Source organism: Rhinoraja longicauda, chromosome 14 (assembly GCF_053455715.1).
Source record: "Rhinoraja longicauda isolate Sanriku21f chromosome 14, sRhiLon1.1, whole genome shotgun sequence".
In the NCBI taxonomy this organism is placed as follows: Eukaryota; Metazoa; Chordata; class Chondrichthyes; order Rajiformes; family Arhynchobatidae; genus Rhinoraja; species Rhinoraja longicauda.
Window position 1 is genome coordinate 21427783 of NC_135966.1, and position 25832 is coordinate 21453614.

At 38.2% G+C, this 25832-nt stretch overlaps 1 protein-coding gene across 3 annotated transcripts in view; it reads right to left on the minus strand.

Moving 5' to 3' along the window:
• Positions 1–7814: 7814 nt before the first annotated feature.
• The window catches only part of csnk1a1 (casein kinase 1, alpha 1), a 41242-nt gene continuing 23224 nt past the window's right edge, over positions 7815–25832 (minus strand). Inside the window, exons 5-11 of one of the 3 annotated variants that reach the window (XM_078411559.1) lie at positions 25031–25114; positions 16824–16963; positions 15655–15733; positions 14467–14541; positions 14085–14191; positions 11751–11899; positions 7815–11044 (exon numbers count right to left, since the gene is read on the minus strand). In XM_078411559.1, coding sequence (XP_078267685.1) covers positions 11037–11044; positions 11751–11899; positions 14085–14191; positions 14467–14541; positions 15655–15733; positions 16824–16963; positions 25031–25114 — 642 coding nt within the window. In that variant the 3' untranslated portion in view covers positions 7815–11036. Of the gene's footprint in view, positions 11045–11745; positions 11900–14084; positions 14192–14466; positions 14542–15654; positions 15734–16823; positions 16964–25030; positions 25115–25832 lie in introns of those variants that run through there. The other 2 variants (XM_078411561.1, XM_078411560.1) reach the window with 2 other exon arrangements.

The following is a 25832-nucleotide window of genomic DNA, read 5'->3' on the forward strand; positions in this document are numbered from 1 at the left end:
GCGGACGCTGGAGGAGACGGAGGCCGTCGCTTGAAGCCTGCACTGGAGGGAAACGATGACGCCGGTTGAAGCAGGCGCGCCGGAGCTGAACACAAAATGGCAACCCTCCCCCAACCACGCACGGATCCGACAGCCATCTTACGTATTAGATCAACAGGCCCCAACTGCGCAGGCGCGGACCAGTTTGTTCTGCACACGCATGGATCCGGCGGCCATTTTACGCAAGTATCTGATTAACGCGCCCCAACTGCGCAGGTGCGGACGCATCGGGTTCCCATTGTGACGTCAAACACGCGGAACTGTTGGGTTACCATTGTGATGTCGAACATGGCTGACGGACATGGCAGGTGGAAAAGGGATTTTTAAAGTTTAAAAAGTGAAAAACATTTAAAATATAACCACCATTTGAACCACAGAACAATGGTGATTAAGGTGGTGCTAAAATTGTTGCGCAATCGTGTACTGTTTTGGCTGTATTTGGGGAACGTATTAAAATGCAATATATACGTATATATGTGTATGTATATGTGTATATATGTATGTATATGTGTATATGTATATTATATATACACACACACACACACATATATATATATATACATCCAATGAGTTTTAGTAATATGTATATAGATATAACCCTGTAACTTTAAGAATTGGAAAGGCAGTAGGTTATTTTAGGTCACAAATTGTTCAACATGTCCTCCATTTCTAGAGAAAATTTAATGATATTCGCTTTGCAAAGCTCTCAAATCACAGCAGGGCTACTCTATATTGGCAGAGCTCTTTAATGTTTCTCTGCTCAGTTAGAAATCATTTGCTAAGGACACTTGGGGACGTAAACTGCTGGGAATAAAGTTAATTGTGAACCAGGTAGAAATGTAGGGCGAATACAATCTCATTTGAGAACTTAATGATAAAAATCTTACACTGTAGTCCAGAATGCAAGAAACAACGCACCATCCGACTTCCAGAGGAGCTCATGATTTAGACAATAGATGCAGGAGTGGGCCATTCAGCCCACTGCCATTCAATGTGATCATGGCTGATCAAGGACTATCTGAAAGAGAAAGAATCTACCCCAAAAGAAGTTGGTTAACACAAATAAAGGAGGCCATGTATTTAATTTAAAATGTTCCATCCTTAAGCAGAAGGCCACTAAATGTCACAGCCATTTGAAGGAATTAACCGACGAAGGATTTAAAAAAAATCCAGAGGGACACAGCAGTACAGGCAGTTCTTCTATAACGTTACTGTTGCACTCCTCAGAAACCTCACATCATAGAAAATAGTGTTATAACAGCAACTGTGTCAATGGGGAAAAGGGGGGTTAGGAGCTAGTTTCTGACTTGCAGCAAGTTATTTTTATCCCACAGGATTTTCATAAATAAAATGTTTAAATAGCTATATTTTTGTTACTGCAAGGTAAAAATACTAAATGTTGTATGTTACTTTTGAAAAAATTAGTATAATTTCACGTGTTAAGACGTGATCGCTTGTGAATTTTAATGGCTACCCATAGTGAAACTAACAGCCTGTGTAAGAGACAATGGTGTCTAATGGCTGCAAAGTGGTTACATGAATATTCCCCCCCCCCCCCCCCCCCCCCCCCCGTTACCTTTAAATGGCATCATAACTAACTGAGCTCATGCAGTGTTCCTAATTCAACAGTCACAATATGTTCAACTAACATTATGGCAACATCTCATTAGCAGAACGACCAAAGTTGAAGGTGGTGCAGCTTTCTCCCTGAACCAGGGTTCAATAACTCCAGAGCCATCCTTGTGGATTTTTCATATTGTTAGTTACTGAAGCACCCAGGAGAAGCCCACACATTTGTAGGGAAATGCAACGTTGGCATTGAAATCGGTTTCAGACATGCAGGTCGCCAGGTTAATTGGCTGCTGTAAATTAGACTAGAGAATTAGGGTGGAATTGATGGGTTTGAGAAGAATAATGGGTTTCAGAGAAATAAGTGGGATTTGGAAATTGATCCAATTGGTCTGTGATTTGACTTGATGAACCAAATGATCTCCCATAATGTAGGTCAAAAGGAAATATGAAGAATGTAGCCAGTCAAGTAAACATTTCCAGTTAATTCCAGAAATCTACCAGGACTTTATCTTTACCACCCTCCTGAAATATCAGGTATTTGATCAGCTTTAAGTGAAAATACAGACAAATGAATCTGTTCAATCTCGAGGTGATTTATCTAAAAACAGTGATATTACAAAAGCCATTTTTCTCAGAGTACAATTTCGTCGTTTTAATCAACTGGAGTGATTCCAGATCCATTTTTTGTTGGAAAGCGTGTGGAGATTTGAGGATGTTGGCAGGACTTGAGGGCCCAAGCTATATGGAGAGGTAGGGACTTTATTCAGAGCACAGAGGTTGAGGGCTGATCTTCGAGGTGTATAAAATTATGAGGGGGAATAGTTAGAGTGAATACACACTTCTTCCCCAGGGTAGGAGAATCAGGAATTAGAGGGCATTGATTCAGGTGAGGGGAAAGTGTTAATAGCAACCCGAGGGGCAACATTTCCTCACAGTAGGTGGTGGGTATGTGGAATGAGCTGCCAGAAGCAATTGAAGCAAGTAAAATAACATTTAAAACACATTTGGAGAGGGACATAGGATTAGAAAGATTGAAAGGTATATGTGTCAAACAAATTCAAATGAGACTAGCTTAGATAGAACATCTTGGCTGGCATGACAAGTTGGACCAAAGCTATGCTGTATGACTATCATTCTAAATAGTCGATGTTAAAATACTGTTTTTACACCTTCATAGCAAAAGCTCACCTAGTCTCTACTTCTTTAGAAGATTGAGGAGATTCAGTATGGTGACAAATACTCTTGAATTTCTACAGGTATACAGAAGAGAACAGATTGACTGGTTGTTTTGCGGATCTGGTTCGGCAACTCAAACGCCCAGGAACAAAATTGCGAGAGCCCTGGTTGAAATTTACGAGTCGTCCTTAAATACAGGAGAGGTGACGGAAGACTGGAGCATGGCAAATGTTGTGCCTCTACACAAGATGGGCTAGAGGGAAAATGCTGGGAACTATAGGCCAGCGAGTTAAACATCTGCAGTTAGAAAGTTACTAGAGAGTATTCGGAGGGATAAGTTATACAAGCATTTGATGGGCAAGGGTTGATTAGGGATAGTCAGCATGGCTTTGTACGTCGGAGGTCGTGTCTCAGTGAGCGTTTGAAGACAAGACCAAAAAGGTTGATGAGGGCAGAGCTGTAGATGTTGTATACATGGATTTCAGTAAGGCATTCGACAAGGTTCCACATGGTAAGCTGCTCCTGAAAGGTTAGATCGCATGGGATCGAAGGGGAGATAGCTGAACGGATAGCAAATTGGCTTCATGGAAGGAAGCAGAGGGTGATGGTGGAAGGTTACTTCTCAGACTGGAAGCCTGTGACTAGTAGTGTGCCTCAGGGTTCGGTGCTGGGCCCGTTATTGTTTGTCATTTACATAAATAATTTGGATGAGAACATACAGGGCAAGATTAGCAAGTTTGCTGATGATACAAAAGTGGGTGGTTTTGCAGATGGTTGTGAAAGATTGCAGCAGGATCTTGATCGATCGGTCAGGAGGGCTGAGGAATGGATAATGGAATTTAATACAGAGAAATGAGAGATGTTGCATTTTAGTAAGTCTAACAAGGGCAAGACCTACACAGTGAATGGTAAGTCCCTAGAGTAGAGGGATCTAGGACTGCAGAGGCATGGTTCCTTGAAGGTCGAGTCGCAGGTAGAAAAGGTGGTCAAAAAGGCTTTTGGCACATTGGCCTTCATCAGTCAGAGTATTGAGTATAGATGTTGGGAGGTCATTTTGCAGTTATAAAATAATTTGGTGAGACTGCATTTAGAGAGTATTGTGTTCAGTTCTGGGCACCATGTTATAAGATGTTGTCAAGCTTGAAAGGGTTCAGAGAAAATTTACAAGGATGTTGCCAGGATTAGAGAGTCTGAGCTATAGGGAGAGGTTGAGTAGGCTGGGTCTCTATTCCTTGGAGCACAGGAGGATGTTGGGTGATCTTATAGAGGTGTATAAAATCAAGAGGAATAGATCGGGCAGATGCGCAGAATCTCTTGCCCAGAGTACCAGAAGCCATAGGTTCAAGGTGAAGAGGATATGATTTAATAGGAGTCTGAGGGGTAGCTTTTTCACACAAAGGTGGTGGGGGTATGGAACAAGCTGCCAGAGGAGGTAGTTGCGTATGGGACTATCCCAATGTTTAAGAAACAGTTAGACAGGTACATGGACATGGACCAAGCGCAGACAGGTGGGACTAGTGTAGCTGAGACACATTGGCCGGTGTTGGCAAGTTAGGCCGAAGGGCCTGTTTCCACACTGTATCACTCTATGACTTGCAAAAAGTAGTCAACACTCCCCAGTTTATCATGGGTTCCAACCTCCCTGCCATCAATGGGATCTACAGGAGTCCCTGCCTCAAAAAGGCTTCCAGCATCAGAGACTCACACCATCTTGGCCACACTCGTTTCACTCTTGTCATGGGGAAGGTGGGAGAGAAACGGCTTCTTCCCAACAATCATCATGCTATTAAACACTACAAACTCCAACTCAGCTCTGAAATACATAGACTTGGGGCATTGTTTTTGTCTTTGCACTATTATTGTATTTTATATGTTGAACTTTGTTGTTTATTACGCTGTTTACAGAGTACTGTGTTCACATATCTGTTGAGCTGCTGCAAGTAAATATTTTACTTCTGTTTTGGGACATATGACAATAAAAAACTTGACTCGCGTTTGGTTTTAGAAAGCCTTTCCACGTAATTATCTGGCGATTGGTATTTTTGTGCGCAATGCCATTTTGTAGATTAAACCTGCCTCCTTCAAAGTGATAAATTTCCAGTTACATAAATGATACATTTAAAAATTGAAGTCAAAACTGGTCGTGTCATTCCTCAAAAACATATTGGCCTAATACAATAAACTTTAATTTTTCAACATTACTTACTACTTGTGTATAGAAAGGCAATTATTTAAAAAGTTACTCCACAGTTTAAATTAGGCAACTTGCCAAAACTATACAGACAAAACATGTGTTCAGAAAATTAGCAGAAAAACAGTTGAATCAGACTTTGGTTGGTCTTAATGGTTTGGAATTATTGGTAAGTCATTATACCTCTGGAAGCATCTCACTGTACCTTCCATGACACTTTGCTAGCGGCCATCAAAAATACACTTAAACAAAAATTAGATTTTAATTGGCGAAGTAAAATAATTTGTAATTTGACATACTATCTACAGACGCAAGTGTCCATCTACCAGAAGGAAAGTAAAGTCAAGGCCCTCAAAATAATGTCCAAGCCAAACCAAGGATGAAATCCTATGCCTATGTAGTTACTTATGATCAAGAATACAGTCTATCTGCATATACAATATTGACATTTAAGAGGCTTTTAGATTGGCACATTGGTATGCAGGGAATGGAGGGAAATGTATCACATCATTACCATAAAAGTTATACTAGAAACATGTTCCCCCAGAAATTCCTCAGCATTTTAAAACGTCGCACCAATGGACATAATCTAATTGGTAACCATGCTGCTTCAATAATCACAAACAAAAACCTGTAGATTAATTCCTGAATTACAGGACCAAATAAACGTAATATTCCAATATAACAAATTTCTACGGTATTTGAATTCCATTTTGAATAAGGTAGCATAGTACAACATTTTAATTAGAACCTTGTAATTTGTTGAATAGTTTCCTGCTCTTATGAATAGCAGTAGTAGTGTATTGGCAGTTTGAGCCAGATCAGACATTTGAGATCACCGATGATCTTTAAACCATTTTTCATTACTTTTCCATATCCTGATATTCATAGGTTTTCAGAGATCATTTGATCTTAATTTTATAAGAATTCAATGACAAGCCTCCATAGCCCCAAACATAGAAAATTGCAGAGTTTGACCACTTACTGCATGAAGAAATTTCCCCGTTTCAGAATTTGGTAACTCCGGGTTCTAGATTCTTCAGACCCAAAAGACATCTTCTCTGCATCCAGCATGTCAAATCCTTAAGGATTTTGCATATACCGATGAGATCTCTCATTCTTCTAAAGTCCAGAGAATACTGGCCTAGCTTACATCATATCTCCTCAGAAGCAAAACCTATCATCCCAGAATAAAAAAGATAAAGTGCTTAAGTAACTCAGATCAGGCAGCATCACTGGAGAACATGGATAGATGTTCCATGCATATTCTCTCTTCCTTAAATAGTGGGCTCATATTTGCTATCCTGGATTCCACTCTCACAATTCCACCTTGTTTTATTGCAACCGAAAGTCTGCAAATACGATAGTTTCCTCAGTCAAATCAATGTAATTGATTATGACCAGATAGGCACAAGAAGCAGTCCGTGCAATGCCCCAATAGTGGAATTTGCCAACCTGAGATAGATCCATTTATTCCAGTCTTGCTTGATGTCCAATAACTAATTCACAATCCATATCGACATATATTTTCTTCAAATCCATGTAGTTAAACCTGGTTTCCAACTTCCTAGGTGGGATCTTAAGCCTTCTAAAAATCCAAATACACAATATCCACTGGCTTCCCCATTGACTATTCTACTAGTCACGCATTCAAAGTACTTGATTAGTTTAGTCAAACAATATTCCTTCCACAAGTCAAACTGATTCTGCTAAATCCAACCTCGTCCAGGTGTTCTGTAATCACATTTTTTAATTACAAATGCCAGCATTTTTCCTACTTCACTATGCAAACTGTCAGCAATTTCCCCTTTTCGCTCTCTTCTTTCTTAAATAGTGGAGTCATATTTGCTATCCTGCAATCCATAGGAAACTTCACAATCTTATCAAATTTTGGAGAAATCACAACCAGTGTGTTTACAATCTCTGCAATTAGATTTTTCAAAACTCTGATATGGATAATCATGTCATTGGCATTCATTGGTGTTTACTCAAACTAACCATTTTAAAATAAAAACATACGTCCTCTCCAGATTATGACAGGGTTTGATTCCCTAGAACTGTTTGTAACCCAAAGATACCTACAGAAGCTGGCAAATCCACCCTGCCAGTATCTCAAACACTTGCTTGTGTACAGGTTGTATTCAGGTCAGGGAGAACCAGATCCCTGTTTTTTTGGTATTATTGGCAGACCTTTCTCTATGTTCTTTAATTAAGTCAGACAAACAAGTTATTTAATTCCCTTACCATTTTCTTATTCCTCATTATAAATTTTCCTATCTGTAAGTGATCCATATTTGCTTTTAGTAGTCCTTTCCTTTATAAAAGCTCTTGCAGTCCATTTTTATCTTGCCTTCCTTCGAAAATTTCTAATTTCCCTTAGCCAAATTCTAAAGTGCTCCTAATCTTCTTAAGCCCTGTTATTTCTGACAATGTTATATGCCTATTCCTTGGAATTTAATGCTATCTTTAATTTCTCCCAGCAGTCATGGATGAATCAGTTGAGGATGGGAGGGGGAAAATGGTTGTGGTTGATTTGGTAAACACATTTTAAAATGATTTAATTCCACTGTGGATTTTCATTTGTAATGCATCGTTTAAGATACAGGAAGGGAACCCATTTATATACCACAGGGTTGGTAATAGATTGAAAGCAACTTTTCAGTGATCATTTTCACAATTACATGTTAAATCACATTTTTAATTATACAAAATATTTTAGTAGGCACGTGCTTCAAGAAGTGCATCTAAGAATATATTTATGAATGCAACTTCAGATTCCTCTCTTCAAACAAATCTCAAGCTAGTAACAGTTGTGAAAAATCAAAGTGGCGATGGGAAAGCACTTGAAATCCATATATTTCCTACAAATTAAAACCAATGAGAGTGTTTTACCCAGCAGAGAAGGCCGACACCTAGCAAACATGCGCAGTAAAATACCTACTACTGTCTCTGATCACATTTTGATTTTGTACCCTGTAGCTCTTCAGAATTTTTGGGGGGGCAAGCTCTGCTTTTTGTGTTTTTGCCAAAATTGGATACCCAAAGTCACTCTAGTCATTAGGTAATATTCACCAAACCAAGACAGCATACAGGTTACTATTTGAATTCTTTCATGTTAATTCAAAACAATTTGTATTTTATTTCAGAACTTTCAAATAGATGGAACAGAATACAGCTGTATCACACTTCCAAAAATTGCATGCTGATTGGCAAACATTACTGTTCCATCTCTGGATGTCACAATATCCCGATATATACATATATTTGATATAAAACCCATATAATTGAACTCTCACATTCTGAAAAACAATGATAAAAATAAGAACTAGAGTAGACCAAAAGAAAATAATTAAGAAAGCAGTAGCTCAGTCCTTCAGGGACTATGATAAAAAAAATGCTATTTGCCAGTATAACTATTCGATATTCAAAACTTTTAACAATTCCAATGCACTGTCAAAAGAAATAATCATGGCATCTTTTCTCAGCTGTTATTTTGAAATAGGCTCTATGGTTTGTTTTTGAATATTCAATTGACAAAATTGATTTTACACAAAACGTTTTCACACTCGGGAGAAAAATGTCCCTGGTCAGTAGCTACCTGCATGCTGGTATTTCAGCCACTGGTTGAATTCACTTCCTGACATTCTTTTAAGTTAATGGAATCAACAATCAGGAAATAAGTACAATCAATAGATGCCTTTAACACTGCATGACCAAAGGCACATCTCCTTTACTTTTCACAGCTTTCAGTTATGGGCAGCTTGAGAAGCAAGAAAACAAGAAGCAATATACCAGTATTAAAATGCATCTCATCACAAACATAAGATCATTCAACTTTTGAGTGCTTAAAGTCTCACAATAATTTCTCTGCTTTGAGAGGCAAAATAATCAATGGTTCCAGCAACAGGCCTGTGTTTCTGATCACAAGAAATAACCTAGTCAAACGGGGGAGAAAATTAACTTTTTCGATGCAGATTTTAGCTCAAGCCAAATATTTATCAAGTTTATCACTGCTATTGAAATATTATACTACACTAACCTAGATTATAAAAAAAAGTGAATTTAGCGGGAACTTTGGTCAGGATTGGGAATAGACAAAAATTCAACACGAGAATGAGTTTTGCAAATGTTCTGGATGTAATCTGAAGATATAAACATTAAAACTAGGGCCAACTTAGTTAATGGGGAACTTTGGGTTACCACGTAATCTTCAAAATGAACTTATTCTTTACTCCATCAGGAAATAACCATCCCATTGCATATTTTAATAAATGAATAACGGAAACGAGACAGAGTTGCATTTAACAGGTGCCAAATCTAAATTAACTATCGTCTCAAGCGATTTGAAGGAGCAATCAGTGGAGATTGGATTGGTTCTTAGATCACTATAATCAGTGGTCTCCCTGAACCCACAAACTACAATCAAAAGGACAAAAGACAACAAACTTCCTTCGAAATATCTGCTTCAAGAATAATTTTGGGGAGAGGGCTCGCAAATTGGGGCACTATTTCATGGGTAGAAACCAAATTAATTAAAATAACTGAATTATATGCTGTTTGTTTGGAAACACAAACATTATTCCTTTCTCAAATATCTTGCGTGATAAATTTGCCAAAAATTAAGACTGGTCAGGTGGTCGACAAGTATTTGTTTAATTTATTCTTACATGCTAAAAAGGAATAAATTACACTGTTAAAGTACTTCTAGCAATAAAAGATTTCATCTGGGTCCAAATCACAGCCAGAAACAGTTGCCATTACTGCACTGTACACCTTGACTGCAAAACATGTTACTTTCATTCATTATACCAAGTTCAAAAGTAAAAAAAAGCCCTCCAACACTTAAATTTCAAAAGAAACAGTGGCTGAACTTTGAAGTATACAACAGCATTTGCATAGTAGCTGCAGAGGCTCCACCTTGGACACATTCTTTTTATAATCAATTAATTAATTGCAGCAAGAACAAAGCCAATGCCCCTGCAAATACAAAATACTCATTGTATTAAAAAAAGAGAAAGGTACATCCGTCTACAAATCTAAAGCTATCTGTGAAGAAATGCAACATTTTTTAAATGAACTGACTTCTGCAAGTTTACAGGTTTTTTTTTTTAAAGTGAAAGTTTCTGGGTAAGAAGTTACATTGCAAATAGGGAAGTTTAACAGAGCAATATAAAATAACGCTTTTTTTTTACAAGAATTGTGTTCAATTAACATGTAAACAAAAAAGCCAACGTTCAAAAACAATGTAAATCTCAGGTCAGAGTAGATGTGTACAGTGATTAAAATGCTATCTAAGCAATAAGTTCAGTCTTTAAGTTGTTAGCTAAGCTTGCGATGACTAAGCTTTTCTTATAACCAAGTACAATATACTTAATGTGGAGTTCTAGGTTTATCTAGTAGTCACTACTTTTGTCATTTCTTCACAAAAGATACCACTCTAGCACAAGACAGCAGGCAGAGTCCTTCCAACGGGAAACATAGATTCTTTGGTTGCTATTGATTTACTACTGGCTGTGGGTGATTTAATAAAGAAATCCCAGCTTTAAGATATTTACCATTTGGAATATGTTACAAGGGAAAAGATAGGTGAATGCAGTGCACCTTTCAAGTAGATGTTTGGGGCGAAATTCAGAGATTGCTTACGGAACTTCCATGTGCCACTTAAGAAACATTATTCAACTTCCAAGCAGTGCAGAAACAAAAAAGAAAAAAATTGGCAAATTCACAATGTTAATTTTCTCTCCATTGTGTCAACCACTTTCTTACATCCCATTTATTGAATAAAGAAAACTGTACACCAGCAAGTCTGCTTCAGTTGCTCTATTTTGAAAGGTGAAATTGCGCTTTTCCAGGAATTAGTTTGATTAAAGGCTGCTACAGATGCAGGTACAGTTTTTATAAGCTCTTCCCAGAGTCAGCTGTATCCAGTAGAGTTCAATTCAGTTTAATGGTTGTCCACTGAATGGCATGTACATGTGAAACAAAAACCAGAATCAGAAGGGGTGACAAAAGGCAACCTGCTCTCACATGCTGCTTTGCTCCTGTTTCAACCTCGAGATCAGAAACCTGTTGAAATAAGATTAACCATTAAAAGATTGCTGTATTATATCACATACTTCCTAAATCCTAATGATGCTAAAATGCACCTGCAGTCAAAAGCGTCCATATACGTTGGACTCAAATATGGCCTATTAATCAAGGAACTTTTAAAATATATACTCCATATGACCTCAAGGCATGTTCTGTGTAATGTACCTACATGAAGGAAGTAAATGTATTGGCGCAAAGGATAAAAGTAGGTCACTTTACCCCTCAATCCTGCCCCGCCATTCAAAATCATTGTTCATGAACCCAAGGCCTCATCCCTTTATATGCCAGTTGTCCAGAGCCTTCAATTCCCTGATCCTTCAGAAGTTTATTTACATACACTTTAAATGCCCAATAATCTTACAAGAAAGCAAGTTCAAATTAGAAAGTGTTCAAAGCGTAAATCTAAGGTCAGTATTGTGGTTTTATTACACAAACTCAATTGAATTAAATGTGTTCTAAGCGACAGTTCAGAGGAGACACTGTTCAATGAACCAATGTTAAAAATAAATCATATACTTTCCCTGTCAATCAAGAATGAAAGAATAAATCAGTGATTTAATTGGTTGAAATGAACATATATGACTACCTGACCGATTTAACAATGTAAAATATGCAAGTTTTTCCAAACAGCTGAATAACACAATTTTCTATTGCACATGTCAAGTGGCTACTGGTTACTAACCTTTCATGTTGCTCTTGGATTTTTCAGTTTGTTTGCCTGTGGGTGTTTGGGCCTGCTGCCCTTGCCCACTAGAAGAAGCTGCCTGTTGTGCTGCCTTTTGCTTCAACATTGTCCAGTCAAAGGTATAGTCATACTGATGATTTAAGGTTCTAAAGAAAATAAATTGCATGTTAATACCACAAGACCAAATTTAAAAGAATTATATTTCAGTCATTTCCATATTTTGGGTGTAGATTTTTTTTTTTTTCTTTCAGTCAATTCAACTCATACATTAACACTTAAACAACCCCTGCCTTGCCACTTTCCTCAGAAATAAACTTTACCACATCTCCATAGGTCAACTCCAAATCCTCAGTCACGGATGAAGCACTAAAACAGGCCCTGTTACCAAATAAGTCTGCTCTGACTGGCACCCATCCACTTACACTAATTCTACATCAATCCCATTTTTGTCCTCTGCAATTCCGTAAAGTAGCGATCGGAGTTGCAGACAATATTCTTAGGCTGCAAGTCAACCTAACTGACGTAAAAATTCTAGCCTAACACACACTTCTTTATTACACAGGAAGAGTTTATTTCGGGAGTAGTATTTAGACGTTCAAGAGGAATTTATAACAGACAGAAGAGATATAGAGGTAGGGCAGCACAGTGGCACTGCGGTAGAATTGCTGCCTTACAGCATCAGAGCCCAGGGTTTGATCCTGACTACGGGTGTTGCCTGTGTTCTCCCTAAGACCACCCAATTTTTTTGCAGGTGCTCTGGTTTCCTCCTACATTCCAAAGACTCGCAGGATAACTGGCTTCTGGAAATTGTCCCTAGTGTGCAAGATAGAACTAGGATATAAGTGATCACCGGTCAGAGTGGACTCAGTGGGTCGAAGGGCCCGTTTCCGCGCTTTTTGCCAAAACTAAACTAAGGTAGAAATCGTATAAAAGTCTTTGGAATAATTTGAATGTCAAAGTCTAATAAATTATGAAACAATCAGATTATTGCACGAGTGGATAAATATTACATTTGAAGACTTCATTTATTACTGGAACAGTGCAACCAATTCTTGAATGGGAGAGATAAAAGGTGATTACAAATGAGCATGGAGTGTTAACCCACTGTGGGAACAGGCTAATTTGGAAGCGCAAGAGGCACCAGGATGAATAATTATAGTTGAGTTCTAAAGACTGGGAGAGGCTAATATCACCAGAATAAAATATTACTCAGAAATAGATTTTAAAATGTGTGACAGACTTAGATAGGCTAGAAGGAATGAGTCATGTGTAAACAGTGAATATTATTTAAGCTGCAGGTACAAGTGCCACATGGGACTACAATGGAGATATGAGATGTAGGTCAAAGGAAGAGTAGATTGGGAATAATATTCCTATCTGTTAGGTTTTCACGCACGAATCCAGCCTAAACAAAATTCTTACAGGACAAGTGGTAGATAGATGTTGATAACTCCTTTGGATGGTATGTATAGTAGAGGAATTCAGTGTTAAAATAAGGGGTCAGCCATTTAGCACAGTGAAATTTCTTCACCCAGAGGGTAGAGAATCTTTAAAATTCTTTACTAATGAGAACGGTCAAAAAGGCTTTTGGCATATTGGCTTTCATCAGTCAGTATTATAGAAGTTGGGAGATCATGTTGCAGTTGTATAAGACGTTAGTGAGACCGCATTTAGAGTATTGTGTTCATTCGGGGCACCGTGTTATAGGAAAGAAATTGTCAAGCTTGAAACGGTTCAGAGAAGATTTACGAGGATGTTGCCAGGACTAGAAGGTCTGAGCTATAGGGAGAGGTTTAATCTGAGGGGTAATTTTTTTTTACAATGGGTGTATGCAACGAGCTGCCAGAAGAGGTAGTTCAGGCTGGGACTATCCCAACATTTAAGAAACAGTTAGACAGGTACATGGATAGGACAAGTTTGGAGGGATATGGACCAAGCGCAGGCAAGTGGGACTGGTGTAGCTCGGACATGTTGGCCAGTGAGGGGAAGTTGTGCCGAAGGGCTGTTTCTGCACTGTATCACTTTATGACTCTAACTGTGGAGACCGAGATGCTGAGTATATTCATAGCAAAGATTTATGGGGTTTTTTAAAGTCAGGGAATCGTGGAATATAGCATCGGTGCAGAAAGTAGCACTGAAGTTAAAGATCATGGAACAAGCAAAGGGGCTGTAAAATGGAGACACAAGGAACTGCAGATGCGGGAATCTTAAGAAAACACAAGCAGCTGGAGGCCTACTCCTGCTAAATTCTAAGGTGCAAGAGCAAAATGATTTTTTTGGTCAAAACATAAATTGTATTTATATTCAAAAGAACACAAATTATCATTTCACCTGAAGAGAATACGGAATAACTGTCGGAGATACATGTAATCTGGTGCTTCTTCAAAACGTAATCCACGGCAGTAGTTCAGGTACATTGCAAATTCAGCAGGGAATCCCTAATATGAAAGAAAAAGATTCAAATTGATTTTTGTTATTTACTACGAAGACTAGAATAAAATTCCATCTTAGAGACTAAATGGAAATGTTAGTAGCAAGTTGCCTGGGTTGCACCAATCCAGATAATTGCAAATTCTTGCAACCATCCACTTCCATCAATGCCTCAAAAAGCCGCTGTTCCGACTAAAGCACCAAATATTTAAGAAGCATCTGCAGGCAGTTTATCTTTTAAAGCATTTAGACCAAATATGAATAAATTGCAATTAAAACATACCTTGCACAAAACCTCAACTGGCGTGGACATCTTCTTCTCACTAATTTTTTCGTATTTCTGTTTCTTTGTGGCTGCCTGTGAAACAAATATTTTGTGATGGTTCAACATTCGAACATGTTGATCTTATACATTTTCAATGGAGGTATTACCTTGTACTTGAATGTTCTGTACAGTTTAGCACATGATTTAATCCGTTGTGACATTAGTTTATCTTGGATAGTGAAGAGAAAAAAGTGGACAGGGAAATATGTTTCAGTGTATCTGAGATTTAGTAAACTGAGGGAGTTTTCACAGGTCAATCAGCAAGATATTGAAAACATTGAAGATGCATACCACCGCCAATTGCATTGAGCAGATAATGGAAGTTACTGGAAAATAAACAAGGCCATGGATACAGTAATTATTTGGATTTTGATTGCCATTAGGAATGTAATTTTGTCCTGAATCATTTAAAATTGTATATTTTTCCCTTTATATAATGTCCACATATGCATTATATGCATTTGAATGTTTCCAAGGGAAGTTATTATCAACACATGGGTAATTTTAAACAAACTATGCTTTGAACCATACATACATTCTTAATTTGTAGTTCTTCATAGAGAAGTTGCAGAACATACTTTCATTTCCTCACACTGCTAAGAAAGTAGAACAATCCAAGCATCTTATTAAAATTAATAAGTAAATATAATCATGCTAGATGTTTGTTCACTTCATCAAGAGAGAACACATATACAAAACACTCCACTACCACATTGTCTGGAGATACACAGATGAGGAATTGTGCTGGGACAACTAGGAAATGAGGCTACAGTAATTTATCTTGAGATATGATTGTAGGCCTAGTGGATCGATTTGGCCTCCATGCAGTCCATGATGTATTACAGGATCTTGGTACATTTATATTGCTCATTGATCGCTAAATATCAATGGCTTCATTTAGTTTGCAACTATGAGAACAACAATTTGGCAAACTTAAATCAGTATACAAAAGCATTTCTACTACCAAGTGGAAGTTAATTTTTTTATAATCAATATCCACATGATGGTCGCAAAAAAGTAAATTCCCCATCTGACTGAAAAATTGATTACAAAGTTTAATCCAAATCAACAGATACAATTTCAATTGATGCACGAATACAACAGGCCTACATTGCTAGTTATTTCAAAGATCTTCACTTAATTTACCTTCAGTCCTTGCCAAGGAAGACTTGTTCTGTTGAAGTACATCAGTACATAGCCTAATGATTCCATATCATCACGACGACTTGTGGGGAAACAAAAAGACAAAATTAAATATTTAGCAAAGATGTAAAAATGTTCAAAATTATAACTTGCATAAGAAAGTAAGTCCTTAGAGCCTGCTTTGCCATCTAATGAGCCCACAGCACATACATTGCCTATCTAGGCTGCAGCAAATCAATCAGTAACCATAACTGTTACCATATCTTTCTCAACTATATATATATTTTTTCAAATGCTATCAAAGTGTCTCTGATTTTCTTTGTATTTCAGATTCAAGAGAGTTAGATTTAGCTTTTCGGGCTAAAGGAATCAAGGGATATGGGGGGAAAAGCAGGAACGGGGGTACTGATTTTAGATGATCAGCCATGATCATATTGAATGGTGGTGCTGGCTCAAAGGGCCAAATGGCATACTCTTGCACGTATTTTGCTATGTTTCTATTAATCACAACCAATGATTATTCATCTTCTTTCAATTAAAAAATGAATATGCAGGAAAGTTGATATTGTAAAAAGCTATTGTATAAAATCATGAGGGGAATAGATCGGGTAGATGCAGTCTCTTGCCCAGAGAGGTGAAGAGGACAAGAGGACTATTTTAAGGTGAAGGGCAAAAGATTTAATGTTTTTTTACCAAAGGTGGTTGGTGTATGGAACGAGCTGCCAGAGGAGGTAGTGGAGACAGGGATTAACCCAATGTTTAAGAAACCGTACGACAGGTATATGGACAGACAGGTTTGGAGGGATATGGGCCAAATGCAGACAGGTGGGACTCGTGTAGCTGGGACATGTTAGGTGTGGGTAAATTGGGCCGAAGGGCCTGTTTCCCTTCTGTATGACTAATTTTGGAACACTTTTTAAAATTTAATTTTACTGGTTGAAAAGTATATCAGGAAGATGACAGGGTAAAGAATAATATTCCTAAATAAGTATGCCTCATTGACAAAAGGGAGGGTGGATTTGACCAAACGAAGCAGCCAGAAAAACTGACAAAACATACAACTTATTCAAAGACATGTTTTCTCTTTATTAGCAAATTAGAGAAAATAGACTAGCTCTACAAGTTGTATGTAAATTGCGAATAGGAATTTAAGGCAAAAAACAAACATTTACCTCTGTTCAATTCCTAGATGTGCATTGATGCTAGCATAACGGGCTGTTCCTGTAAGATTTTTGTCTTCTCTGTATGGTATGTGTTGCCTTGTCCGGTTGTCACGGTATTTTTTGGCCAAACCAAAGTCGATCAGAAACAGCTGTAATGAGGTAAAAGATAAAATCAAGTGAAACTCAGCATTAGTATAGATGAGCTCACAATTCTCAATGTAAAAAGTTATAATATAGCAAAATATTGGAATTTGTCAGAAATCCCAGCACACATTAGAAAATGCTACAATTAAAATATACGTGCTTAAAATAATCTGATAATTTTTTTAAAGTCTTCATGCAACCAACCATCCCCAGGTCATCCAGTCTACTCCTACACTACAAAGCCAAAAAGATCAGAGATACACAACAGGCAAACACTCCCATCGGCCCTTTGAGACCATACTGACCATCAGTCGCTGATTTGCATTAATCCTACCCAATTGTACTTTTTCCTTGTATTCCTATCAGGTCTCCTGACATTCCATCATTCAGCTACTCAGGAGCAATTTGCAATGATTTATAATGCCCAACCAACCAACCCATACATGTTGGGGATGTTGGAGGAAACCCTACAGATGCTGGGGAGGGGCAAGAGGATGTGCAAGTGTCCCAAAGAATGTACAGGCTTGAACTCAAGTCTCTGATGCCAGAAGACAAAATATGAAGTCTGTTTAAATAAATTAAAACTTAGTTAAAGGAAAAGAGAGATCAAGAGGCTTGGAATCAGGCCTAGGGCTAGGTGCTCTTAGATTAAAAGTTTTTTTTGGGAAGCAGGGAATGGCAAAAATAATAAATTCTGGCATTGTAGTTAACAGACACTATTTTCAAAGGTCCTTCCTTCAATTCTAAATTTCAAATCTCAATATCTAATTTATGTCTTCAAAATAGACATATTAACACAATAAGATCAAAATCTTTTCCCATACCTGTTATTTTAAATTTAACTTGCTGTAATTGTTAATGTCATACAAATTACAAATGAAGCTCAGATTTTTTTTCTAAACACAAATTTTAACATATTTATTCCTTTGTTTAATACAATTTAAAATGGCACTTATTGATCGAGTCAACTGCGTACCATGTTCTCTATATCAAATAATTTAAACACTCAACACAGGCCTCTAGGTTCACTATGTCAGATTTCCAAAGTTACCCACAGAAGCACAAGGTAACCTTTCTAATTTTCATTTGGTTTGTTAAAACATATAATTTGGTGTAGCATTAAGCCATACAAACTAGGATACGGTTTGTATTCCAGAAGGTAAATGACCTGTAATCTTGGATTATAAACATCTAAGATTCCCAAATGTCAATTCGCCAATTTTTGCTTTGTGTTTGACAATGAATCTGTTTTGGTTACAATTTCTGGCCATGAATAACCATTTTATCAATTGTCACCATCACCATACACTAACCAATATAACAAATACTTGAATGGTTACAGATGTTATTCAGTTTTCAAATGATATTCAATAAAGTTTGATTACTTCAAAGATTCAATAAAATTTAGGCGCACAATCAGGATAACGGGCTAAATTATATTGAAAAAACTTGGTAATGAATTCTTAAAATTCATTACCAAGGATTAAGCTGCCAGCGTCTTCCATGAAGGCTAAGAACATGCACAATAATTTTCAGCACTGTGTGTCCATTGTGGGTAGATTTATGTCACTTAAAACATCTGCAAATTTCATGCAGAAATAACCAGTGGTAAAAGGAATAACATTCACCAGATGTGCTTGAAACATTACATTATTGGGAAAGACAATTTACCATGCCTCAGCCCAAAGGGGAATTTCTAACCAGCCATATGCTACATTAGAATCTGGCTGTTTAGTCAACAGAAATAAAGGCATCACACCGAATTAGATTTTGTCAAAATAATTTTTTGCTGGATTCGCCATAAAAAGTTGCATTTTAATGCTACAAGGATGTAACAAGTTGCTTTAGTAAACAACACCCTTTGTTTAAATGGCATGAAGATTACTCCAACATTCTAGAAATACCAATGCTCTTGCATTCCTGTTCCAAATATAGTAATCATTTATTTAGCTTCAGATTTAGTTTCGTTTGAAAATACAGCGCAGAAACAGGTCCTTCAGCCCACCGAGTCCATGCCAACCAGCGATCTCTGTACGCTAACATTAGGGACAATTTACAATTTTACCAAGCCAATTAGCCTACACATCTGCAGGTCTTTGAAGCGTGGGAGGAAACTGGGGCTCCCAGAGAAAACCCACGCAGCTCATGGGAAGAACGTACAAACTCCAAACAGACAGCAGCTGTAGTCAGGATCGAACCCGGGAATCTGGCGCTGTAAGATAGCAGCTCTACTGCTGCTTCACCGTGCCGCCCTCTTCAAATTATCAATCTGAGATGTGAACAAGAATTTCTCCTCCCAGTGGAAAGGACACAGGTTTTGTATAATCATTAATGGCATAGCTCACACTCAGCTGATATTAATCAATTGTCAATGTTAAATATTCAGGAATATGGTGTCTTTGTTGGACCACAATTTCCAACGCCCTTAGCAAAGTTTTCAACTATTGAGTGAGGTTGCACAGTCAGACAAGACTGTAGGTTGCTCCAGCTTCGAGCATTAATAATTACACACAAACATCACCTAAATGTTTAGGTTTTGTGTATTTAGGTTTTATTTAAATTCCAGAAATTACACAGGTCAGTATTTAACAATTTAGTCATAAAACTCAGTCATATGAAGAAAGCATGGTGAAGGTAGAGTGAGTCGCTGGAGGTCCTGCAGTAGCCTGGGGCTCGACTGGATCGAGTGCTGCACCAAGAGAGCACACACCAGACACGGCCTGCAGCAGCACAGGGCGGTGGAGCAGCGGGGGAGGACACCAACAACTTCGCTTGGCCAGGCCGGCTCTGCAATGCCACCAGGACAACGGACCTTTGCAGCCAGGTTAAAATCTCTACCCTTATAATAAATTGGACTTGGAAATGGCACCAAACCTGGCGACTCTTGCATACTGTCTCAGTGTATTATTCCAATAAACTTGTACATGATCCAAGATTGTGCTTATGTACAGTTTTTACAATAGCAAAAGTGGCTCTTGGTTTACTGAGTAAACATGCCTGGATCAGAGAATTGTGCTTCTAGTTTCTTACCCCAGGTTCAAACTGGCTGGTCAGCAAAATCAAGTCTGGTGGTCAATTTGTAGCCAAACTGCATTAGATCAGATTTTCTAACAGTCCATTTCAGTGCTTTATCAAATCTTGCTGTCACTTAATAACTTCACTCCAAAGGTATCCTGCCCCAACTGGAGGAAAATAAATAATTGCAGGTCCTTTTTTTCCATATGCACAAACCAATTGTTATTTAACAATGGTCAACATCCCATATGCCTTCCTTATTACTTGCTGCACATACAGGTTAACTTCAGATTTGTTTACAAGGTCACCCAGTCCATTCTCAATACCATACAGTAACCCCCCATTTTAATGGACCTCTTTATAATGATTTTTGGTTATAGTGGACGGGCGTACCAACGCTGCCCCCTGCTTGCTAGGTGCACCATGAGCCCTTTTTCACCAGCTGCCGCATAGTCCAAATAACGCGACTGTTGTTGCAGCTCGTGTTGTAGCCCCTGGTTCAGGCCGCTGCCATTCACAGGATGCACTGTCACCATGGGGCCCCTTCCCCTCACCAGCTACTTCCTTTCTGCTGTTGTTCTGTCCTCTCGGACTCTTCCTTCCACTTCCTCCACCCCCCCCGGATTCACCGACATATTCCACCTTGGACGATGTCGGCGACTGTGGTGGAGGAAGATGAGGCAATGGCGGAGGGGAGTGGGAAAAGCGATGGATGAAGGGGGTGGCAGAATGCGAAGCGACGGCTGACAGGAACCAGAAGTTGGTGAATGGAGAAAGCCTCATGGTGACCGAGTGCCTCGTCATTTGAGCGGCCTGAATAAAGAGCCGACGGCCAAGGGCTGAAATGTGAGCCACAACAACAGCCATTTCAACCGGACCTTGCAACAGCTGGTGAAGGGCTCGCTGCTGCAGACCAACAGCAACGGTGCCAGTTTCATGGTGCAACTGCACAAATTATTGGAGTAACGCGGCAGACTGAGTCTGACGAAGGTTCCGGACCCAAAACATCATGTTGCCAGAGATGGTGCCTGATCTGCTGAAAGCACCCTGTGCTTTTGTGTATTTACTAGCAACTGCAGTTCTTTGTTTCTACTACTTACAATATCAAACTGGTATAGCAGACAATCTTCAATATTGGCAACCAATAATGGCAAACAAGGATTTACTGTGCCTTCTAATTTTTTGAACATTTAAAAAAACTAGTTCTATTTACTAAATGGATTACCATGACATTTCTGCACGTTATACTCCTTCACTTCCACTCCCATTCATTTAGCCAATCTTTACCTCCACCAATGACTCCTCTTCAATTATTACTGTTACGCAAAATAGTATCATATCTTTTGGATATCGAAATCTCATGCAGATTGTGATTACCCCCCCTGCAGCACTTTACTAATCAGTTTTGCAGCCCTGTTTTCCATTTATTAACCATTTCTCAATCTAATCAATGTTATTCTCAATTCAACACAGTCCAAGTTTGGCTACCAACTTCTTTATCCCGGACTTTATCAAAGTGCTCTTAAGGTACAAATACATTACTAGTTTCCCCCCCTTATGTATTCCAACTATTGCAACTTCACAAAACTCATAAGACTGTCAAACACGATACTCCTTTCCATACACCCATGCTGACACAACTCAATTCTATGTCTATTTTGTTTAATGCCTAGTTTTTACTTTCTAAATTATATATTCTACCATTTTCTTTCTTACTACTGTCTAACTGATCTCTACCTCCATGCTTTGTTTCTTAAAATGAGACTTGCCGACATTCATTGTGGGAGCTGTTCGACATCAATGGCATTTTGTAAGGTGACAACCAATGAATTAACTTTAATGATGAATAATATATTTGCATGCATGATTAATTCTTAAATAGCAAATCATTAGTCACGTTTTACATAATAAACTAGCAAAATCACTGATTGCTTAACCGTGAGCTAAATCCTATAAGGTAATCCACAATTTTACTATTTCCTCCACAGGAATATAAACTGCTAATTTCTACCTGACTTGCCATGTAAAATGCCATTTTATGTTAGGTATCCATCATCTGTTATGATTTATTATTTTCCTATAGGCTGCACCAGCTGGGACATTTGTATCATTAGAAGTCTCAATTAAATACCTCAAATTAAGTTAGGATGATCAAAATTGAGCCAGAAAGGACAAGAAGAGAAGAAGAAAGTTGATTAATAGACAAATAGATTTTAAATGTTCATATTAAATCAAGGACAGGGCATTAAAGCTCTAAAGATCAGCTAATTATATAATTCTGAAAAAATTATATTATCTAATAACTGGTATAACACTAGTGAAATTTTGTAGTAGACAATCTTGCTTTGATACAGCATGAAAAAGTGTAATTGAGGTCATTAAATTAATATCAATCCAGCTACATTTACAAGTCTTCAATACATGTCAATTTAAATATCCAAGTTTACTTTTCAGTAGCTAGCAGGCTACATTAAGTGTCGCAGCATCTTTAAAACAACACTTATAGTGGTGCTCCTTGCGTTTAATTAGCAAATTAAACAAAATTAAGAAAATGGAGCTATATGTATCATTTGAACCCTTCTTCAGACCGACTGATGGGTGAGGCAAAGCTGGAAGAAAGGAGGGCCATGACAAAGCCTGGCAAGTGATAGGTAGATATAGGTGAGATTGTACAACTATCTGCCTATATTTTAAAAAAAGGTCAGTGATGAAAAGGCACAAAGTGTGAGATACTGATAGTACAAATGGTAAAGCTGGAGGAAGGAATATAGGTGGAAGGGGAGGTGGAGAAGAGAAATGAGTGCTTGTCCGTTCAGGTAGGGCATGGGGAAGAGGATAAAAGTAGGGAGGGTTTGTAGGTTCGTTGCCCCAAATTAGAGAATTCAATGCACATACCATTAGGTTGTAAGCTTACAACCTAAATGACAAGAACACTGATTTCTCTCATTTTAGGTAACCAACCTACAAACCGCCCCCACCCCTTCCACTCTGTGTCACACCATTTCTCCTCTCCCCTCCACTTATATTCCTTATCTTGCTTCACAATTCTACCCTTATCTCACACATTATGTATTTTCGTCTCTTGCATTTGACCAACCATCTGCCAACCAAAATCCACCCTCACCTGTATCTACCCATCACTCACCAGTCTTTTTCCTGCCCTTCCTCTCTTCCAGCTCTCCTCAACCCCCTTCCTCCAACAGTCAGTCTGAAGAAAGGTCCAAACCCAAAGCATCAACTATTCATGTTCTCCAGACATGCTGTTTGATCTGAGTTACTCCAGAACTTTGTCTTTTTTGTAAATCAGCACCAACAGTTCCTTGTTTCCCCCAAATGTATCTGAATACTGGTTACTCAAGCAGTTGTCCTTTTGGAAAAGTGAATCATGTAACATGGTAATAATGATAAAAATGGATGAGGTAGAGTTAAATTGTTGATGGGTCTTAAATGCTACAAGTGTAGTTTAAGCCGTAACTGATCATGAATAAATTACTCATGCCCAAATGATGTTGGTGCGTTTCGTAAACAATGTATTTCACCAACTGATATTTTTTACAAGCCCATACACGCTTAAGATGAAATAGTTTTGAAACAAATTTCCAAGTATTATTATTTAGTTATCGATAACGGGGAATTAATGCTCACACATCTGACTGGCAAATAGTGTAAAGTAACTGTCCAGTGTTCAAGGCCATAATTTTTCAAGACATATTCTATTTTATTGGAATGAACTGTGCCCAAAGTGGCTCCTACGTCGACTCACCTGCCACACCCATACTAACCATGTAAGCAACTAATCATACGAATCTCCCCAATGCTAGACTCTGGCAGCAAGACACCACAAAACCCCTGTGGCAATTTGGCCTAAATCAGGACACAATTATTGGCCCACTTCAGACAGGAGACAAAGTTAGGGCCAAGTATCTTCAATGAGCCTGCAAGCCTGTGCAACATTTTTTAGAATCTCTGATTTTCACAGTTGTAGGTGGTTTTGGACTGCAGGGATAGATTCCCTTGCAGATTGCCAGATATTACAATATCCGTCATGCAGCTCATCCAGATTTATAACTGGGTTACACAAATCAAGGACACAGCTGAGTGCTGCTGAATTCTTGCAATTAAGCCAGCTTGATGCAGACTCACTGCAAAAAAAGTAATTTTCTTAATCCATAGTGGTAGCTGGGAATATGCAAAATTCTGCATTGCAGTACATTATTAGCTTGATGTTCAACATTTCATTCAAAGTTGATTGACGTTGATTATTTTCTTTCCAATATTTTGCACTCAACTATTTAATCCTAATTCAGTATCATCTTCATTGTCAGCATACCTCACAACACATCCTTGTATACAAAAATAATCACACTTTTGAAAAAGGATATCCTAATTTGTTCCAAGTACAACCAAGACGAATCTGCATATACATTTAAAAATATAGGCACGATGGAGCTCTGTTATAACAACTGAAAAGTACAATTAGAAAGATATTTTCCTCAACAGGCAAAATTCTGTAAGATCCAAAAGAAAAATCTCTTTGACACCCCCTCACTACTGACAACTGAACCACATATCTTTAATTAAATCCCAGGTGCTGCATTCACCCACCCATCAACTGCTCTGAACCCCATTGAAGGCCAACATTTCAATTTGAACCGCCCTCCCCCAACCATTGCTAGTTCTCACTACACAATGCTAACAAATCCAGACTTCCAGTTGGTAACTCCTACCTAGCTGGCTCAGAAAACATCAATGCCATTAGGTCGAACAAATGTTTTGTTTTCTCCCAACCAGAATTCAGTCAGAAGGAGGAAGGCTAAAACAAAATGAATGCAGATACATAGAAATATACAAGGTTATACAGAGCTGGTGAAACTACAGCCCAATTTCAATTGCACACCATAGCTGGAGATCAATCCACTAATTAACAGAACAAGAATTTTTCAAGCAAGCAAACCATGTTTACCATGTATGTCTGAATAATGCCAACATAGGTGGTGGCCATAAATCTGATTGGAAAAACGAATTTGGGGTGGCTTGAGTAGGAGACAGTTTCAGACCTGATTTAATCCTGAGAAAGCTGGGTCGTGAGAAGGGCTAACAGTCATGCTTCTTTTCCTCTTCCCCACTGGAGATTCTAAACACTGAACAAATGAAGATTGTGGCAGTGCATGAACATTATTGCTGACATAGAAAGGCCAGCGCAGACAGGCAACACGGAGGCTTAAGAAGGGGTAGCCAAATGCCATCCATCTTCCCAACATCAGCTCTATCAATTTTGTGTTCAAAATTAAGCATTAATAGCAAAATCACCACAGTGCTTTCAAAATGAACAAAAATAGTTAAAAGCTTAGAAAAACATGGGATTGGGTCAAATCCAATGACTATTGAGCAGGGGGAGCAAGATCACATGGTTGCATCTATTTAATAATATGTTAGGGTGTAGAACAAATGGCAGTTAAAAATATTGAGCACTGTGCTTATATTAGTACATTAGCTGACATTTGGCAAACGTAGTCAAGTATGTCCCGTGGCCTTAGGTTATTAATGTACAAAGCACCTAAGCAAGGTCAGACGATGATCAATACCATGCAACTATATTAGGACTGCAGTGTTGCAGACAATTCTGTACGTTCTGAAACTTGCTATACTGCTGTTCTACATTTTAACTATTTTGTTGCATCTCCAAATCCAGAAAGCATAATTATTAAAAAGGAAACATAAATTAATGCAACATTTCAATGGGATTCAAAATGGCACTATGAATATAATAAGTGGCTACTATAAGAGGATGTATTTGATATAGAATTTAAAATCTCCAATGATTACCTTTATGGCCAAAATAGAATTAAAATGAAAATT